Source organism: Drosophila subobscura, chromosome J (assembly GCF_008121235.1).
Source record: "Drosophila subobscura isolate 14011-0131.10 chromosome J, UCBerk_Dsub_1.0, whole genome shotgun sequence".
Lineage (NCBI taxonomy): Eukaryota > Metazoa > Arthropoda > Insecta > Diptera > Drosophilidae > Drosophila > Drosophila subobscura.
The window spans coordinates 10,629,134-10,644,393 of NC_048532.1; the positions used below are offsets into that span (position 1 = coordinate 10,629,134).

At 45.1% G+C, this 15,260-nt stretch overlaps 3 protein-coding genes across 3 annotated transcripts in view; 1 reads left to right on the forward strand and 2 right to left on the reverse strand.

The window, feature by feature from the left end:
* The window catches only part of LOC117893605 (probable secreted beta-glucosidase adg3), a 57,866-nt gene that overhangs the window by 25,606 nt on the left and 17,000 nt on the right, over positions 1-15,260 (reverse strand).
* On the reverse strand, positions 10,260-10,666 carry LOC117893444 (enhancer of rudimentary homolog). Its single transcript, XM_034800063.1, has one exon. The coding sequence runs from the start codon at positions 10,620-10,622 to the stop codon at positions 10,260-10,262; it is 363 nt and encodes a 120-aa protein (XP_034655954.1). The 5' UTR covers positions 10,623-10,666.
* LOC117893608 lies at positions 14,124-14,769 on the forward strand. Its single transcript, XM_034800284.1, has 3 exons — positions 14,124-14,273; positions 14,347-14,668; positions 14,733-14,769. The coding sequence occupies exon 2, from the start codon at positions 14,357-14,359 to the stop codon at positions 14,510-14,512; it is 156 nt and encodes a 51-aa protein (XP_034656175.1). The 5' UTR covers positions 14,124-14,273; positions 14,347-14,356; the 3' UTR covers positions 14,513-14,668; positions 14,733-14,769.

Sequence of the window (15,260 nt, forward strand, 5' to 3'; positions counted from 1 at the left end):
TGAGGTTCACGTTTGGGCAGCCAGTGACTGGAGCTGGAGCTGTAGTTGTAGCTGTAGCTCTGGTGCCGCATCTAGGAAATGTCAATAGACAGTGAGCGCCATAATTGCGCATACGCCATGTATGCCATTCAATCAGAATTCTAATGCAAATATAAAAAACTGCATTGCATTGGGGTTTCCGCATAATTTCCATGAAAATTAAGTGGCACTGGCACTTTTTCGTCTTTCTGTGCGTCAGACGTGCATGAAATTTGCATAAAACAATTACGAATTTAATCAAATTACGAGATAACTTGATTTTTATGGCCCTGACGGAGTGGGGGAGAAGGTGATTTAATTTGTAATTTCAATCTTTCATTCTGTCTGTCGCTCCACATGCACTTGTGGCACATTCATCTTCCCAAGTCGGTCAACAGAAAGCGGGCAGACAGACAGACGGGGCAGGGAGATGGTGTCCAAAGGTAGTTTTTGGGGTTTGGAGGTTCGCTGAGGTTCGAGTTTGAAGCCAATTAAATGGCCCTGCCGGTGAGATCATCGCCCACATCATGGACGAGTATACACACGATTCACCAACCCGAGGCGCTTCCCATCCCCAGATCAAGTGTCTGTCGCACACACACACACAGACACACACAGAGACACAAATCTTTTGGGCATTTTCTTTTTATTATTTATTTATTACGGCTTGTATTTGTCGACCCATTAAGCCGCGGCCTTTGTTAGAAAACACGTTTCTTCTGGCCAAAAAGTGCTGGCCACATTCCCCAGCTCAGACACAAAACAGAATTCGCCAGCAGCCCCTCGGGGTTTCGGTCTCTGGCTGTGTCTTTTTGTCTTACAAATCAGAAAACATTATAAATCGGTGAAACCCAAGCGTAAGCTGCAAAGGTGCTAAACAAAAATTAGCATAAATTATTATAAACAATTATGAGAGGCAGCAGCCCAGCAGCCAGCAGCCAACAGCCAGAGGTGACGTGCCGCAGTGGCAGCTGCCCCAATCCCAGAGCTTTTGTCATTTTAACAGTCAAAGATTTTGGTTGTACCCTAGAGCAGCTTGATGGTGGAAAAGGGTAGCTTGAATGTGCCGCACATTTGGGTGGAAAAAGAGCCACTGCCATGCCCCAGGAATTGCTCATTTCTGAAAGAATTCTTCCGCTTTTCCCATCTTTCTGTTGCTTATTTCATTTATAATTTTTCCCAGGGTATGCCCATCCTCTAGCATTCATTAGAGCTTTCTTTTGTGGCTTGTTACTTTTGTTTTTCGATGGCTTGTCCAGCCGCAGGCCTTTGGCTGACGAACGAGCGAGCCATTGAGTCAGTAATTAAATTTGCACATGAAGTTGAGGCTCTTTTGGAGTGCCACTTGGTCGAAAAACAATTGAAGCCGGAACTGCCGCTGACCATGTCCTTGGCGTGGCGATCACCTTGAACTTTATTTTGAGGATCGTCTCGAACAGAATTGTGCGAAAATAGCTCCATTCAAGAGCTGTTCAAAGCAAAATTGGCCAAAAGTAGGGAATGGAGTGCCATTCTCTTTGCTTTGAACTTGATCTTTGCTTCATTCTGACTTCTTTTATCGTTGAATTTGATCTTTGATTCATAAATAGGTGAAATCTTGGATCAAAGAAGGTTTTTTGTGAGCTTCCTCTGCTTAAATATTCAGCAACTGTACCTCGGCAGGGGAATATGTTACGATTAAGCATCAAATTTGGACGGTTCACAGTTGATTGTTCTTTTGGCAGCCTTTTCTTTGGCAGAAAGTTCTTGGTTAACTCTGGACTTAAGCCAAAATCATAACTGACTGTGTGGCTATGACTCTAACGCTCTCTGAGCTCAATTCTCACCCAGAAATCTCTTGCACTTCCGCCTCGAAACACTTCACAAAGTGTACAAACGATCTGCAATCCTTTCCTTCTTTATAATGAGGCCGCTGTATGCCTGCTGCACACCCCCACACAGGGACAGATATGGACAGACAAGACAATATTTGACAGCTCACTTTCAATTGCGACATCTAGTTAGCGGCAGATTTAAGAGCCAAATAAAACAACACGATCGCAGTGCAACGAATGGAATTCAACAGAAATACACACAGATGGATGGATGGCTGGATGGATGGATGAATAGCTTAATGAAGCAAGAGCCTGTTCCGTGGTCCAATCTTTTCGCGGTCCGTGCGGTCACTCAACGGCAAGCGGCAAGCGGCAAGCGGCAGTCGGTCCAGGCACTGTCCACCCGCAAAGCATCAGCAGGCATCACCCACTTACCCCAGCCACCCCCAGCCGCCATGCCCCCCCGCTTCATATTTCAGTTTTACGGTTCAACGACAACAACGAGGTCTCCTCGCGGCCCAGTTGGGGGTGCAGAGACAGTCAGAGCTGAGGCTGAAGGCTGAAGCCTCCTCCAATTGCTGCAATGTGGCAAAGCAATCGATTTAAGCGCCGCATAAATTGAAGCCGCAGCAGCTCCCTCTGCTGCTGGTAAGGTTTCTCTATGTACAACATGATGAATTGTTTTCTTTGTCGAGTTGTCGACTGGAGTCGAGTCGGGCTGCCGCCTGGAGATCGCTCGCTCGTTCGCCCCGCTCCGAATGATGGAGTAGGAGTAGGAAAAAAAAAAACACAGAGGAAAACCAAATTGCAAATTGTATCAAAAAATTTAAATTTTCGCTTTCATTATGCGGCAGCCGCAGTCGTTGATGCTGCTGCCTGTCTGACTGTCTGTCGTTGGCGGGGGAGCCAGCTCTTTGGGGCTGCACTCTGCTAATAGACCAAGCGACTAACTCTGTTGTTCGGGCGCTCTAACTTCAACTCGAACTCCAGCACCAACTCGAAATCTCTGGCTGGTTGGCTGCCATTGTATTTTCTTTGTGTTGGCTTGGCTCATTTCTTTATGTTGTTTTTGCTGGCCCAGCTTTTCCCCCTATTCAATTTTGACAGCCGCGTTTTTAACCAAATAATGAGCTGCATTTCGTTCAAAGAGGCAGCGAAAAAAGCTACGACTCCTGCTACTCCCCTCCGTAAGCTGAAGCGTTCACAATAATTTATGGGATATTTTTGTGCAGAGCGGCGGAAAGGGTGTTTGGCAGTGGGATAACCAATCAGAGTCAATCAATGACTGGTGCATTCTCAGCACCTGGATAACTCCACGTTTACGTGATGTGATGTGCGGATTTGCATTCGCTCTTTGGTCGGTTCACACCAGCGGATCGGCGGCACATTTGGCAATTATAAATCTGCAGCACAAAAGTAAAATGAGGATGGGATTGCGAATACCAATGACAGGGGAGAGTTACAACAAAAAGCAAATTTGAGAAATGCCACAGATGCTCGACGAAGCCAAGAAATGACATGCCATGCCCCCGTGTGCTGCTCCGCGCTGGATGTGGCGGCTGGCATCTCATAAGTAGACAACCGCATGCCATGCGGCCCAGACCACGACGGAGGAGACGCAGACGTTCAGACGGGAGACGATGTCTGCCAAGCGGAGACATTGCGGCAGACGATGCAATAATAGCAGCATTGGAGGCTTCAGGCAAAACAACGAAATCGAAATGCGCTTACGGGCAGGGAAGTGGCAAGAAAAACAAAAGAAAATGCCAGTTAATTAGCTTTAATCAAAGGGAGTTGATCAACATCAATCAATCAAAAGTTATTCAATAATTTTAACCCTTTACAAATTTTAACACTGTGCTAATATGCCTGAACCGCAAAAGGGTATTCCAAATGCCAAACAGAAGCCACTGACTGACAATAACCGTTTGATAACAGCAGCAGCGGCAGCAGCGAAGTACAAGCAGCAAATACATTGGAGTTGCTCTCTCACACACACACACACACCACGTTGAGTGTGTTATGCAAGTCTCCACTGCAGCGTGCGCGCTTCTTCAATTTCAGCATTCTTTCGTCTGCATACTTTTCGCTCTGACTGTCGTGGCTCCCCTCCCCCCACCTCTCTCTCTCTCTCTCTCTCTGGCTCTGCACACTCTCACACTCCCGCTGCCGCTGCAGCGCATTCACTTTGATTGCTCTGCCTCCTCCTCCTACCTACACTCACTCAATGGAAAGAAATGAAATAAAACGCATAAAAACGCAATAAAATCAACTGAAAATTGTTTAATACGAGGCGTAAAGTGATAATGGTTGCATTTCCTCGGCCACATCAAATCAAATCAAATCAAATCAAAACCCAAGACTGGAATAAACTATTACGGGAAGTAACAGTTGCCCATCAAAAGTTTAACCACTAAAAAAGTTGCTCTCTTGGGTAAATCTCTTTCTCTCTCTTTCTTGCTTGCGCTTCTTCCTGCAGTTGGTATTGCTCTTGGCATACGATTTTAAACAGTTTTTTAAGATATTCTAAAAGTGGTTAGAAATGCAAATATTTTTGAAAGAATCCCAGAGGAATACTGGAGCAGGCACTAAATAAATAAAATACTCTTAAGGTTTCAGGTAAAAGAAAGTTTAAAATCAAACACAAGCTGGCGATGAATCTTACTTAATATTTGCCATTCTATCGCTTCTATTGAGAAGAGGATAGAGTCTTATTCGAAGGTTTGCTAATAAGTAGCAGCATATAATAGCCGGAGAGGAACAGTCAGCAGACTTTACTTATAAATAATTGTAATATATTTTATTGTTAAAGAAAACTTAGTACAATTCTGATTACGAGAATTGTCATGGAATTATCTGTGAGCTCAAAACCCGCGGGCTATCTGCCGCTTCTCTCTCTCTCTCTCTCTCTTGGGGTTGGGGTTGCGGTTGTGATTGGGGCTGGGGGTTGTCTTCCTCTTGTTTTTGCTTTTGCTGTTTTCTGTTGCATTTGCTGCAAGTTTTGTGTGTTTGTGTGTGTGTTTGTCTCTTTCCTTGTCTCGTTTGTCAGACATTTGACAGTTGTTTGTTATTTTTGCACGTTGACTTTTCTCCCTGGTTGTTGTTGTTGCTGTTGTTGTCTTTGTTGCTGTCTCTGTGTCATGTGTCTGTGGCATATTTTCCATGCCCCCACAGCCGAGGTTGCCTAACAAACGCCCACTGCCGCAGCAGCACCACCAGCACCAGCACCGCCACCAGCACCACCCCTCGCGCACTCGCACTCTCTTCCCCTTTGGTATTGCCATCTCTTTTGGATTTACAATTTTTATGGCAAGTCAAATTTTTGTTTTGTTTGTTGCATTTATTGCCATTTTCGACTCTCAGTGTGTGTGTGTTTGTGTGTGTCGAGGAAGTCGGAATTTGCATAGAAAAATGGAAATTAACAAGACCATTTGACTGGCTTTCCATCCAAGTCCGGCCCGGGCCAGGCCCCACCACAACCAGCGATACCGCCATGCCACCATTCTCCTCATTCTCCATCCTGCTGTCTGTTCGTCCTGTTCGTACATTTGTCCGTGTCTATATTTAGCTTTATGTAAACACGTTTGACCAACTGAACTGACTGAATGACTGACTGCCTCAGTTGGGTATCATTCATTCACTCACCCACCCTCTCTTTGTCTTTCTCTCTTTCTCTCTCTTACTCTGTGATGTAATCGTTGAGGTTAATGCATGCGACAAAAACTTTCATCTCGAATTGCGAAATCCACGCAATGCAATAAACGGGATAACAAAGGAAACGACAAAGAGAGAGAGAGAGGGGCAGATATCTGCAAAAGATTGTCTTACAATGTTTGAATAATAATTAATAAATAATAATTAATACAAAGGAATGATCAACTCCCCCCCAAAAAGGTTTACATAAGCATCTCCTTGGCGATTCATTTAGTTTGATTACAGTGAAAACTCTTAGGGTATCGCATACTTGGGTATTACCCCTCTCGGGGCATACCAAAATGCTTTCACTGTACTTTATTTTGGATCTCAATCTGTGGAGCTCAATGCCGCTGCCGACTGCTGGTTGCCTCCTGATGTGAAATCTCAAGCAGTTAAGTTTTGTTGCCTGGTGTTTCCCACGTGACCTCGAACACAAACCTCACGTACAAGGATTTCTTTTTTGTTGCAACAACTGCAGCCGTTGTGGGGGATCGGGCGTTGGTGGGGGATAACCCTACACACCTCCACCCCCGCTGACAACCTTATATAAGTAAGTATTTAAGTGTCTTGTATCCGTGGAAAGTGAAAATTGATGCATCGGCATCGATTTCCTTATGGATTTCAATATTTTTATACACCAGTCACGGAAATTCGTTTAATGAAAATGGGGACACGGCAGCCTAAACGACAAAAAAGAGAGTGAGAGAGTGAAAGAGGGAACAGCATCAACGATGAGAACTCTTTTGATTAGAGTGATCAAAGTCAGGAACGAGAACGAAGCTGTCAATGGAAGCGAATGATGTCATAATATAATAACGGCAAAGACTTTAGCTAGTCAAGGAGAGCGGAATAGGAGAAGATGGAACAGGCACAGGGTGTGTACAAGTAGGGTGGGGAATTGCCAGAAATAGTAGAGGGAGAGACAGTAGCAACGAGAAATGGCCTCACCCTACAAAAAATACGCCTTGGACAGGTAGAGCACGACGAATGCACAAAACAGGCCAAGCAAAGGCTAGAGAGCGGCGAACGACGGGCAGGTAGGCGGCGAAGCCAGCGCCAAAGGGGAGCAGGAGAGAGCGGCAGGCGGGACAAAAACGCCAAAGGAGAGCAGGAGGCAGCAGTCAAAACGGACAGCAAATACAGTAATTAGATCACAGGCAGACAGTTGAAAGAGGAAGCGAGGAGAGCGGACTGCAGAGGTAGGCCTGGTAGACGTACTGGAAGCTGGAACGTGACTGCAGAGAAGGAAGCCAACGAGGTGGGGGGACAGGGGACGGGCAATAGAGTGAGAAATGGAATAGGAAGCACAGTGCAGGTCAAGCATTTAGGTTGCAATTCATTTATTGGCTAACGATGGAGGTTGTTGGTTGGGGAAGCGAGACAAGGGAATCATTGACATTTAAGGTTAGCTTATGTATGTAGCTACCAGTCTCCACTGTAGTGTACAGTGTACACATGCAAGATGTGTACAAGAAAACTGTTTTCCGCTGTAAGTTGCATGTACGACAGCTTCCTAAACAACAAAAAGCAGCAACAATGGATATTCGTGTGTGAAAAAAAGAGACTAAACTCAATTACTCAACAAGCACAGTAACCTACTTCATAAAAAACAGCAGCAGCAACAGCAACCAGCAACAGCCAGCAACATTGCCAGCAAATGCTGTTAACAGCTGCAGCAACAAATTCATTTTCGCTTTTGTTGCTGCTTTCCAACGAGAAAAGTCCTTCAAGCGTGACAATCACATGGAACACAGCACTGTTGTTGTTTTTGCTGATTTATCGTTTTCATTTTGCACTGATCCCCATCCCCCCCACTTGCTTATACCCTAACCAAACGGTACTCGTATTACTCGATGTAGAACAGTTTTTTGCAACATAAATGGCAACGATGCTTGCCTTAGGGTATGAAAATCTGCGGCTAGCCGTTTTTGCTTTGTTTTTTGGATGTTGTAAAAGGAAATGTCAATTCTGGTGCCGCTGCCCGCTTACCACACAATGCACAGTGCAAAGGAGAGGGGGAGGAATGGCATGGCACCCACTAATGTAAGCCATATAACAAATCTCTTTAAAAACAGAACCGAACCGAACCTCGTGTGTGTTTTGCTTTTGGCAAAGAGATTTGGAGATTCTGGAGCCAGCACCACCAACGCCGCCTGCCCTTTGTGGAGACTTTCTCCTTCCTCTGCTGCTTGCGTGATGTCCAGCAATGTGCCCAAGCCTGTTTTTTGCTCCCTGCCTCTTTCTCGCTCTCTCTCTCTCTCGAGCAGATTTTTTGTTGCCTGCCAGAATTTGTTAGCCTGAGAAGATGAAGGAAACCCAAGAAGTGCAGAGGGAGCGAACAGGACGGAGGCGGGCAGGCAGAGAACAACACACAAAGTAAAGCGCCGTTCCGTTTCGTTCCAGTCTTGGGACTGGGACTGGGCATGGGAATGGGCATCAGAATGTACATGGGGCCCCGAAGCTCTTTTGGGGATCGTGAGTCAGCAGAGTTTAGGCAAAAAAAAAAACAGCAACAAAAATCTGCTAAAAATATAAGACCCAATGATGATTTATTGTTTGGCTTATTAGAACGAGAGAGCAGGAGCACTGCTAGCCGCAGATAGAAGATCGCTTCACCGCTTTCTGTGCCTGAATTTATGCTGTTGACTTTTTGCTAAAAGAATTTTTGGGGCCGTGGTCCCATTGCTGTAGCGCTCTGGGGTGACTCAAAAGGGAAGACTGGAACTTGAGAACTTTCCAGGTATCGGAATTTTCGAGGTGTTTCTGTACCACTTTGGCACTTTCTCATGCCCTTTGAGTGGAGCTTATGATCCGAAAATTTCTGTGGTGTTTGGAATTTAGTTTATGGGAATTCTTCCATGATAAAATCTACTTTAAAGACCCAAAATCAATTTAAATACTTTTATTAGTATCATAATAAAACACTCAAAAATGAATCTTCAATCCTAACGATTCAATATTCCACACCATTCCAGCCACACAGAATGGTTGCCATCGATGCGCTGGGTTTGGTTTACCCTCGAATAAAATTACTTTCATGGCCTTCTGTGGCTGTTTGTTGGCTTTCTTGGAAACACTCGTTGATCGGATTCCGATGCGGGATTCGCGCATTCAATAGCAGATTTATGCATTGGCCGTGGCAATCTAATATGAAGCACAATAAAAACTTGAATATGGCTATTTGGCAACACGTCAACAGGCAACAGCAACAGCAACAGCAACAGAAATAGCAACAACCACATTCAAGGCAATGAACGAAACGTGCCAACGTCTAAAGATCGCTGATAAGCCATAAGAGAGGGAGTCAGTCCGCTCGGAGCAGCAGCAGCAGCAGCAGCAGCAGCTAACTCTATGCAAAGAAAGTTTTATTTTTTTGTTGCAAACACACACACACAGACAGGACACAGGAGTGTGAGGCTACAAAAATTATTCACAATTGCTAGAGAGAGAGGGGCACTGAGAGTCCAGTATCCAGAGAAGTTACGGATCGTGGCGGTGGAGGTGGAGGAGGAGAAGGAGAAGCCTGCCTGCCACACTGCCACTGGCACTGGCAGTGCCACTGCATTTGGTTGACGATTTTTATGGCTGGTTTTCCTTGGCGTTTTTCTTAACTGTTATTTCTCCTGTCGACTGCCATTAGCAATTAATAGACGGCACGAGAAATTTGCATTGCAAAAGGAAAGTGACAACAACAACAGCAAGCAGCAGCAACAAAAACCAGAAAGAAAGGCTCTATGCCAGCCTGGGGGGCCGAAGCTGCAGATACACTTGGGGCCTCATTCACTTGTTCAATATGGCATTATAAAGGTGTTTTGATGTAGGGTTTTCATGATTGCATGCAGAAAACCCCAAGAAAAAGTAGCTGCGCTCTAGGATTAATAGTGTTCGAGGTCCAGGTGTGCAACGAGCCAGCAAATTGACTTGCAGGCACCGAAAGGGTATACAAAAACTAGGGGAAAATGCAAACGAACATCGTCTGGTGACAGTAGTCGACACTTTTGGCCATGGCGGTGGCGGTGACGGTGGCAATCACCGATCGCAGATCACAAATCACAGATTTAGCCATTAGACAGGGGGGCTGGGGCTGGGGATGCGGATCGGAGTATGCGATAATTGCCTGTGCAGCGGGTGTCGTCTCAGTGTGTTGTCCGTTAGCTAATTGTCAGATAACATACTCCCAGTCGCTGGCGGATTGGCATAATTCACGCCCGAAAAGTGAGAGTGAGAGTGAGACGAGGGGCCAGGCGACACCTGTTCCACCTTCCAATCAATGCGTGTAATCTGGATGCGTGTGCTGTTGTCCGCTCAGCCATCAGCCGTTGAGCATCTTGCCTCATCAGCATCAACAACAGCAAAGCCCCCTGTGGGCACCGGGCACCGGGCACCGGGCACCTGTGCCGTGGCGTGCCGTGACGTGCCGTGACGGTTCGATCGATCTGTTTCGGGGCAGACGCATTAAGTTTCATGTGCTGTCATTATTTTAAATTATGCACACGAGCGAAACTCACAAATGAAAACAATCCAAACGAGACACTGCATAATTGAGAGACATTTTCCAGCCTCATTTGCATAGACTCGTCTCTGTGTGTGGAAAATTGTTCAACACCTTGGCTTCTGTCTCTTTGGAAGAGCTGTCGATCAGGTGCCAAAAGGAGAAAGGAGCAACAGCTAGCTGAATACCCTCTGTCAGGATGTTTCATATATTTCAAATTGAAAGTCTAAAGAAGGATCTTAGCGCTCCTTTACAAGTCGTTTCTTTTCTGCGTTTGCCGTTTCCCCAGTTCCCCCGCTTTTGTTCGCCTCCTTTCGCAGCTTGTCACTTATTTGATTCTTGATCCAGTCTTTGTTGCGTGGCGCATAGGTGTTGGCCTCCTCTTCGAACACCAAGCAGGTGAGATCCTTCAGCATGTCGATGAAGTCAAACAATTGCAGAATGTCGTAGGTGATGACATGGGCACATGGAGTGCAGCGTTTCAGGTGCTCCTCGTAGATCTTGCACACACGCTCCAAGCACTCGTCGACGCTGTGGAAGTAGGCGTAGGAGCGACTCTTATCGCGCGAATCGAGTTGGATCAGTAGAATTGTGCGAGACATTTTCGAATATATTTTTTTTGGATTTTCTAAAACTTTTTGGAGGCTTTAGACAGGAGTCTAGACATTCAACGACAGCTTGGTTTAGATTTTTCTAACTCAAAGCAAAGCCTACTCTTGGAATAAATATTTCGATTAGAAAATTCATTACTGGGAACCATAAAGACAAGCCACTAAGGCAATAGCCATTTGCAGCTACTTTTCTACAATATTATGGCAGCACTTTTCTCCTACCATAAATTGTGTCCATTTCTATGCCCCCAAATTCCATTGATTGATCAATATTTATGCAGAATAAATCCGTCTGGTAGGTAGCCCGAAATATCGTTACCGAAAAATCAGATCAAATAGATTCTGACACCTCGGCGGAAAGACAAACTCATTTCTCATTTGAAAGATATAAAAATACACGCCCACAAAACTCCCACATCATTAGGGGAAACATTTCTGGCTGCCGCGATGACACATTACTGTCACTCCGCGCGATATGAGCTAAATTTATTGGTGCTAGGCTAGCCCCTGATATTCCCTGTTGCCTGTTTCCTTCGTCGCGGAGATAGAACACCGATGGGGATGTACCCTCTTCCAGAGAGATTTCTTTAAATAGTCAAATTTGTTTGCCAGAGCATCGAAAATACTTTCTTCTCTGTAAAATTAATATACCCTCTTCAAGGGTATCCACAGAATATATTCTGTTCGTGCCGTCGCATGCAGAAACATTTTTTGGGGCGGTCTCCTCATGGGAAGATGTCACAGGGATCATCGTCGAAGTGTGGGGGGTGGCTGGCTAGCCTTTTAGAGCATTTCACTAGCGTTTTTGTGTGTGTGCAGCGGTAAGACCGTGTGGCACGAGGAAAAGCTAAAGAAGCAAACGATGAAGCAGAGGAAGAAAGTCATTTCGTAATGACGGGAGAAGAAAGAAGAATAAAAACCCAAAAACGAAATCGTTGACATCTTTGCCAACTAAAAACACACACTAAAAGAGATGCAGAGAAATTGGAGAGGGGAAGCAAGGGGGAATGGAGTGAGAGAGGCAAAAGGCCGACAGGGAAAAGCCCCAGTAATTTATAGGAAAATTCCTTTGGAATTTATGTGCGGAATCATGACATAAATTAACCAGCCAAGTGTAGCGGTGGCAGTGGCGTCTCTAGCCGCGATTTGTGTGTGGTGTGCTGTGTGGTGTGTGGTATGTCTGTGCCAGTGGTGCCAAGGAGGAGGTGGGGTGGAAAGTGCTGCCAAATGTGTGTGGGTTAGTGGTGCAAATTGTTGCTGCTGCTGATGCAACCGCCCGCGCACACCAAGTATTTAGTTGAATTATAATAATTACAAATAATTATTCAACAATTTGTTAAGCGAATGTAACTAATCGTTTATGCTTCGGCTGCGAAATGCGGGAATACCCTTTGTGTGCTCTCTTTTGTCCCCCTCCACTTCTCACCTTCTTTCTTCTGCCTAGCCAAGCGTTCGTCTTTTTTCCTCTTTTTCCCTTTCTCCTGCTGCCGCTGTGGCTTCTCTTCTCTGCGGTAATCATTTAATTTGAAATCAACTTTGGTTTTGTTTTGTTTTGGTTTTTATGTTTTGATTTTTATGTAATTGCCGCTTAATTATGAAGCAATTAAAACGCAGCGCAACTTTCGGGGGCGTCGCGTCCGAAAAGTTTCTGAAACATTGCAAAGACGAACCCCCAACTCATCTCAACTCCAAAAACCAAATCCGAAATGGGGTCAAGAGCTTCAAGAAGGAGCAGCCACAACCATCATGTGGCTGTGGCTGTGGCTGTAGCTGCAATGCAATCGATTTTCAGCTTTTATGCCTTGCATAATCACTCATAATTTGTTGTCCACTTGGTGTCCACTTCAGTTGCAGGTTGCACGTTGCACTTTGCACATTTAGCTGCATGCTGCATCTCATTCACACACACACACACACACACACACACACAGTTCTGCAGCGGATCAAGTGCATATAATTATGCAGGTGGAATACACTGCACTGCCGGGAGGGTATGGGCAATTGTTAGTTTATTTTGGCTTGGGAAAATATTAAAGGAAAATCCACCTTAAAACCCTAAATCTTGGCTTGCATAATGTTTGCATTTGCTTGGAAATTAGTTCATAAGTCAGCCTCTGTGGTGATTAAGCAGCAAAGCAAAGTCCCGTTTGTTATTGCCTGCGGGTACCGTATTTGATGTAAGCAAAAGCCTGAGAGCGGGAGGCCTGAGAGCGAGAACCCCAGCTGTTGTTGCTGTTGTTGTTGCTGAGAGAGCGAACGCATCCAAGAATGGAGAGTAGGAGTTGCTGAGAGAGCGATGTAAACAGTTACCAAAAGAGAGAGCGTGCAATAAAGTGAAGAGAGGTGCGAGGTGTGAGAGGTGCACAGCAAAGCTCGTAGATCAAGAGATAAGACAAAGATGTGACTCATTGCTGAATGCATAAAAACGAAATGCAAAAGCAGAACATGCAGCGACATGTTTGATGTTGATGTTTTGCGCAACTAATTGCGAATACACTAACTAAATTAGGCACACCAAAGTTACTACCGGGAAGGTTACTTTTCATCGATGGCTGCTCTAACTTAGGGAATTCAAATGTTCGACTTGCTGCTGGCTGCTCTGCCTGCTGATGGAACGCCTTTCCCGGCGTTTCTGGCATTTCTGGGCCACTGCTGAAGTTCGTTCGTGTTTGGTTTTTCTACATAAACTGCCGGGCCGACCATTTAAATTGTCTTTCAATGCGCGCCTATTACATAATTAAGACAGCAACAGCAGCGCCAGCACCAGCTCCAGCACCAGCACCAGAAACAGCAGCCAAAGCAACAGCCGCCGCCACATCAAGAGTGCAATGTCTGCCCAGACGGACAGGCGTACAGTAGAGAGAGAGAGAGAGGGAGATGCCTGACTGACTGACAGGCCATCAACTCCAGCAAAATGCTCAACACCTCGACGGAAAAGAGCCATAGCCGACGGACGGAGAGACAGCCCGGCCAGCACTTTCCCGCTGTTGGACTCTACTTTTTCCGATGCATCATCATCATCATCATCATGATGATCGTCATCATCATGGCATAATCAAAGAGTCGTAAAAACCAATAATCATTATCTGGCAAAAACAAGCCAATTAATGCTGCTGCGGCGGGCAGCAGCACTGCCAACCACTGCGACATAGCCACCGCGTCAGTAATTAAATGAAAATAAAACAGCAGAGATTTGGCCAACTTAAGCGAAACATTCAATAGCGGGGGAGGTAGGGGTGGGGTGAAGGAGGTCCGGAAAAAACAAGTCTATTATGGATTACGGGAGAGCAGGGCGCGCGCAGCGATATGTGTGAATTATAATTATAAGTGCAGTCTTTTGGCTAATTTTGCCATTTGCATGCCATAATAAAGCGATAAACTTTAGCGGAAAGAGTGACCCAGCTCCCCGAAAAGGAAGTCGGAAGTGTGCACAGAGTGTGAGGACATTGAAATACCCTAGAAATTGTAATACATTGAATACATTTTTCATTTATAACCAAGTAGTCCCTGCCAAAGCCCTCATCATCACTTCCAAGTGCGTTTGTCTCGCTCTCAGTCTCAACTTAGCAACAATTCAGCAACAGTACGGAATAATATTCAAAATAATTCACCAAAATCACAGCAATAAGCAGCAACCCAGAGGTAAGGATAAACAGAATCAAAATGATTTCACCATTTACTTGTGACAAATTTATTTCTGTTTGTACAATTACAGTGCACCCAATATGTTTGATTTGAAGAAACGATCTCGCCAGATTCGCGCTATATGCAATGTGATATACAACGATCCATTCCTTTGGGACGTTATCAAGAGCTACACCATTTTTGCGGCAGCCATACCCATTGCCCATACATTTAATGGATACAAGTTAATGCCATAATTAGTTTAGGGAAATATTCAACAAATATTTCTGTAAATTCTAGCAACATTTATGGCGGCACAATGGCAATCAGACCTTGTTTTGGATTGGATTGGAAGCCTCCTTGGGCATCCAATGCCCATTTAAATTCTATATAATCCTATATGATATCTTCAGGTAAGGATTAATTCATTAACCAAAAACTCGTACCAATTGTTTTGCCTTTTCAATTTTATTGCAGTCCGAATCCATTAAACCGAAACCCTTTAAACCCCATTTAATCTTTTCGTCATTTATTTATTTGTTCTAAAAACCTCACGCAAATAAATTCTTCAGTTAAATCTGTGCTCCCAAAAACCATACCATCCACCAGCCCCTAAAGGGTATCAAAACGGGAAGAATGTTTTGGGGTTGGGAGGCCATTCCCATGTTTCTCTCTGTTCATTCCAATTAGTGGGGAAAACTAAAGTGGGAAATTGTCGGCGACTGATTGGATACTGGATATTGAACACTGGATATTGGGCGATGGTGAGGTGAGGTGTCGCCACCTCAGAGCTCCGAGAATGGGTGAGAAATATTATGTGGAGTGCGTCCTGTCCTGCTGCCGCAATTTACAAATCAAGTTTGCTCGCATTGAAAATTAGTGAAAGTTGCGCCCAAGTTCCACGTTGTCGTTGTTGCACGTTGAGTTGGTGTTGCATCGGTTGCTTTTTTCGGGTTTGTTGCTGGCCACTGCGAACGGTAGCCCAAACCTAGGGCAATATCGTGT

Coding starts and splice junctions, on each gene's coding strand:
- LOC117893444 (XM_034800063.1), bottom strand. CDS start 10,622: ATGTCTCGCACAATTCTACTGATCCAACTCGATTCGCGCGATAAGAGT.
- LOC117893608 (XM_034800284.1), top strand. CDS start 14,357: ATGTTTGATTTGAAGAAACGATCTCGCCAGATTCGCGCTATATGCAAT.